This window comes from Sphaerodactylus townsendi, linkage group LG09 (genome assembly GCF_021028975.2).
Source record: "Sphaerodactylus townsendi isolate TG3544 linkage group LG09, MPM_Stown_v2.3, whole genome shotgun sequence".
Taxonomy (NCBI): domain Eukaryota; kingdom Metazoa; phylum Chordata; class Lepidosauria; order Squamata; family Sphaerodactylidae; genus Sphaerodactylus; species Sphaerodactylus townsendi.
In genome coordinates, this window is record NC_059433.1 from 54317356 (window position 1) to 54322172 (window position 4817).

At 39.4% G+C, this 4817-nt stretch overlaps 1 protein-coding gene across 2 annotated transcripts; it reads left to right on the top strand.

Moving 5' to 3' along the window:
- Nucleotides 1–2043: 2043 nt before the first annotated feature.
- NPBWR1 (neuropeptides B and W receptor 1) lies at nt 2044–4284 on the top strand. Of its 2 annotated transcripts, XM_048508086.1 has the most exons (3): nt 2044–2171; nt 2555–3328; nt 3789–4284. In XM_048508086.1, exons 2-3 carry the CDS (start codon nt 2846–2848, stop codon nt 3819–3821), a joined length of 516 nt encoding a protein of 171 aa, XP_048364043.1. In that variant the 5' UTR covers nt 2044–2171; nt 2555–2845; the 3' UTR covers nt 3822–4284. The 2 variants fall into 2 exon arrangements, with proteins under 2 accessions (XP_048364043.1, XP_048364042.1); XM_048508085.1 differs by having other exon boundaries at nt 2555–4284.
- Nucleotides 4285–4817: the final 533 nt, after the last annotated feature.

The window sequence follows — 4817 nt, forward strand, 5'->3', positions numbered from 1 at the left end:
ACCATCGGAACCTGTTATTAAAATTTTGGATCCCACCACTGCAGGCCTACCTACTGCTGGATAAGCAGATGTCAGATGTGTCCCTGAGTGCCTTTTATTAGCTTTGACTGCTTAGCCAGCTGTGGTTTTTCCTGGGCAGAAAAGGTCTGGCCTTTGTGGTGCATGCCTTAGTCATGTCTGTGTAAGGCTCATTCCACACATGCAGAATAATGCACTTTCAAACTGCTTTCAGTGCTCTTTGAAGCTGTGCGGAATGGCAAAATCCACTTGCAAACAGTTGTGAAAGTGGTTTGAAAACGCATTATTTTGCATGTGCGGAAGGGGCCTTAGATTCAAACCACTCTTTGAAATAAAACTTTATTTAAAACATTTCGTTAGCCAGACCTGATGGTGTGCACAGACTGCTTGAATAAGGGAAAGGAGAATAGTTTCCAGGCCTGTATTTGACTTTTGTAAGACTGATGATGTCACCATGTCTCTGTCCCTTCTCTGCTTTCTTCACTTCTTTTGTGCTTCCCTCTTACTTCCCCAAATTGGGGGGGGGGGGGCGTCCAGTTCTTGCTCAGGACCAGATGTTCCTCATTGATATCTTTGCTAATCTTGGCCAGTTCATGAGGCTCAAACTGTATCTCAGGGTCACTTCCTCTTATCCCACAATACCAGTTTGGGAGGGAAAGGGGCTTGGCTTACACTGTGAGGTTTCTAGCACTTCACACGTGCCATTTGAGAATGGAACAATCTGACATTGATTTGTAGGGTTGACATGAGTTAGAAGTGATTGGTTGGCACTTAACACAGACACAATCTATTAGCATTCAGTGTTAAGCATGGAATCTATATTCCATATCCTACCAGATAGCAATGAGAGACAGCAACAAAGAACAAGCAATCTCAGAACATTTACAATCATCCACAAATAAATCTGTAAATTCTTTAAAATAAATTTAAAGAATTCTCAGTCAACTTGGGCTTTTTAACACCAGCAAAGCATCACCTGGTAGATAACATTCTGTTTGGAAAAGGCCTCAGTATCATTGCACAATTGCCTTATAACTGCTGATGACACTGCCCATGCCTGCAGTGTCAAATGTGAAGGACCAAAAGGTCTCCCTCTGGCCTGGGCAAGAACTCAGTCCAGTTTATGTCCTTGTAAAGCAACAGCCACCGCTGCTGCAATCCTGGTATGCTTCTTCATTCTCATTCTTTTGCCTGTGTGGCAGAGTCTTTTTAGACAGAATGAAGGCGAAGATGGCAACAGACTTTACGTGATTGGCCCATTCTGTACATCCGTCAGCTATGGAAGAGATGCAGCTTCCTTACTGTGAATATAAAAATCTAAATAAACAAATAAACAAATGTGATTGAAAAGTAAGTGGAGAAAGATAGGGTGTCCCCTCCCCATTTTCACAAATTCTTCAGCTACTGGTTTTACAACAGTGGTGTGTTAGATAAGTACCAAGTAAAGATGTTAAAAACCCAAGGTAATTAATACAAGTTTTTACTCTGTACAAAAGATGTTGAGTCTGCAATTGAAATTTATGCCTTGGTATTGTTTAAATTGGTTTTTCAAAGTTCAACAAAAACTGTCAGTGGAATTCAGCATTTTGCCAAAGAGGGTAGAACTTTCCCATTTGCATACTAGACGGCTGTTGGGGGCGGGGGGGAGCAATATATAAATCTTAAAATTATAGATAAAACGAAAAGATTCTTCCTTATTCTTTCTCAGAATATTAAAATACCGGGTCTTTTGGTGGAGTGAGTTGCTTCATAACAGAAAAAAAGTGTTTGGGATATATTTAAAATCAAAACCGGGAAACCCGGTTAGTTAACCTCTGGTTTGCAACTTCAGAGGAAACAAATCTGTAATGAGAAGGGAATATAAACCTGCCTTTGTGTGGGCTGACTTGCTGACTGGAAACTGCTGTGCTCAAATACTGAGATAGCACCTATGCTCTGTTTATCAGCTAAGGGGGGGGGGGGGTGTTGAATTCAGAAGGAGCTATCCAGAACTGAAGCATTCAGAAACTGTTCAGAAATGCTGCTGCTAGGGAGCTATCCAGCGTTTCAGCATCAGAGCTTTTTGCTTGGGATGCTCAGCTTGCTGCTGAGTCTCCAGAGCAGAGTGCCTGCAGAAGGATGCACAAAAGAACAACAGAACCTCAGCTAACAAGGTAAGGGAGAAGAAAAGATCCTAAAGATTAGCTTTTTTTTAAAAAAAGTCAAGCAACGAAGGGCATAATAAGGGTGTGGGAATACTATTGAGAGGAATATCTGTGAATGAATGGAGAAAGAATTATGTCTATATAGATATATATAGCCTCTCATTTAGGATTCTTTGCTCTGAAAAGAATGCTTTAAGTACGTGCTTAGTCTTTGCTTCCAAAACAGTTATTTGTGTGGCATGTTACCATTATGATATTCAAAGAAAAGAACTGAGACAACTATGAGAAAAAAGACAGTTTGCATGTAATTTACAAGGAGGTGAATTATGTCTTTAAAAAGGCAGAGGCATGCCCCAACTTTATGATTTGCATTAATAATCTATTTTTTCTAGGCAATCCTGAAAACAGGAGTGTTAGAGGTGTCATAGCAAGAACTATTACCAAGAACTATATTACCAGTGTAAGTAAATCAAGAAGGAAAAGCTTTAAAATAGAAATGACATGAAGACCAATTCATCCTCAGCATTTGCAAGAATGGGGTATCTGAAGTAAATCTCTGAGGCTCAAGGAATTTCACATGGATGTATCTCATCTTTGATCTTTTTTAAAAAAAGCTTTTCACTTTCCATGTTCACCTAAATTAAACATTCATCAGAGAAGATTGGTCTTGGTAACTTTGGAAAATGGATAATTTTTCTTCTCAGTCTGAACCCAATGTTTCCTGCCCTGAGGTAGATGTTGGTTGCTACAGCACAGGACATCAGTGGCAGAATATGTCAACTCCACAGCTGATTCCTAAGTTCTACATTGTTGTGCCCATCATTTACTCTGTGATATGTGCTGTGGGACTCACAGGCAACTCTGCTGTCATTTATGTGATCCTAAAAGCTCCCAAAATGAAGACAGTGACCAACATTTTCATCCTAAATCTGGCCATTGCTGATGAACTCTTTACTTTGGTTCTTCCCATCAACATAGCGGACTACCTGCTCCTTCAGTGGCCTTTTGGTGAATTCATGTGCAAACTGATTATCTCCATTGACCAATACAACACATTTTCAAGCATTTACTTTCTTACTGTCATGAGTATTGATCGATATCTGGTGGTGGTTGCCACTATCAAGTCAAGGAAAATGTCTTATCGCACCTACAGGGCTGCCAAGCTGGTGAGTGTGTGTGTGTGGTTTTTTGTCACAATAATGATCTTGCCCTTCAGTATCTTTGCTAAGATACATATTGAAGAAGGGAGGTCCCAGTGTGTGTTTGTCTTTCCCAATCCAGAGGGCTTCTGGTGGAAAGTAAGCCGGCTCTACACCCTGATTGTGGGTTTCACAATCCCTGTGTCCACCATTTGCATCCTGTACAGCACTATGCTTTACAAACTAAGGCACATGCACCTCCACAGCAATGCTAAAGCCTTGGACAAAGCAAAGAAGAAAGTGACTGTCATGGTGCTGATAATCCTGGCTGTGTGCCTGTTTTGTTGGACCCCCTATCACCTCAGCACTGTTGTGGCCCTCACCACAGACATCCCACAAACCCCTCTGATCATTGGGATCTCATATTTCATCACCACACTGAGTTATGCTAACAGTTGCCTCAACCCATTCCTTTATGCTTTTTTAGATGATACTTTCAGAAAGAGTTTCCGCAAGTTGATTGAATGTGGGACTTCCTCATAAAATTCCAATTTCCTTTACAATCACACTTCAAGTCCCTTTAAAATAGAGTGTTTCATTTCAAGAAGCATTGTGAAGCACAGCTGGAAGGGGACCACTTGGACCACATAACAAGTTTTAACTTTTTGTAAGCTCAAGAGACAAGAACTGTTTTTTAATGAGCAATTGATGTATTTAGACTGGATGCTGAAGCACGCTGAATCATCCTTGTGCATCCTTTAGGGCATTTCTTCTACTACACCTCTTCATTATAGATTGTGATCTCCACACCCCTCCCCACATCCCGCATCTGTATGATATGCAACATACTTCTTTGGAATGTAAAACAAGAATTTTTTAAAATAACAATTCATGGAATAAATAAAAACAATGACTCATAGAATGGTAGTAATGCAAAGAGTCCTCTGATACTGCTAAATTTTTGTAAAACCAAATAAAGCTCTGCTTAGTGCCTTTGCTTAATGAATATGAATTCTGACAGTTTTCCGTCTTCATTACATGTATTTTACTGCATTTTCTTCCTCTAACATTTTATGAGCAAAATAATTGGCAACATAGGTGCTTTCATGACAATTTTATACATAATCCATTGGGAAATTGTTCTGAGAAATGTATTCTTGGCGTCGCTTACTAATTTCAAGGGGGAACCATCTCATTCAATTTCTTTCCATTTGGGTAGCAATGCAGACTTGGCCATATAGTGTAGCTGCTTTTAAACTGCATAGGGCAAACTTTTGTGTACAAACTCAACTTGATTTTTTTTCCTATTTGGTGGGTCTCCATTTTTTGAAGCTTGAGTTTTGTCACACATTTTAAATAACATTTTTTTTCTATTTAGGTATCCAAAACAAGGATATACAATCTCAAAAAGTTAATAAAATACAAGAGATATGGCTAAAGTCCACATTAAGCTTTAGCAATAAAAATATTTTTTCCTAATAAGACTTATTAATTCTTTTTGGCAACCTTTCTTTGT

What these genes read in the sequence shown, in the direction of transcription:
- NPBWR1 (XM_048508085.1), top strand. Translation starts at nt 2,846, where the DNA reads ATGGATAATTTTTCTTCTCAGTCTGAACCCAATGTTTCCTGCCCTGAG.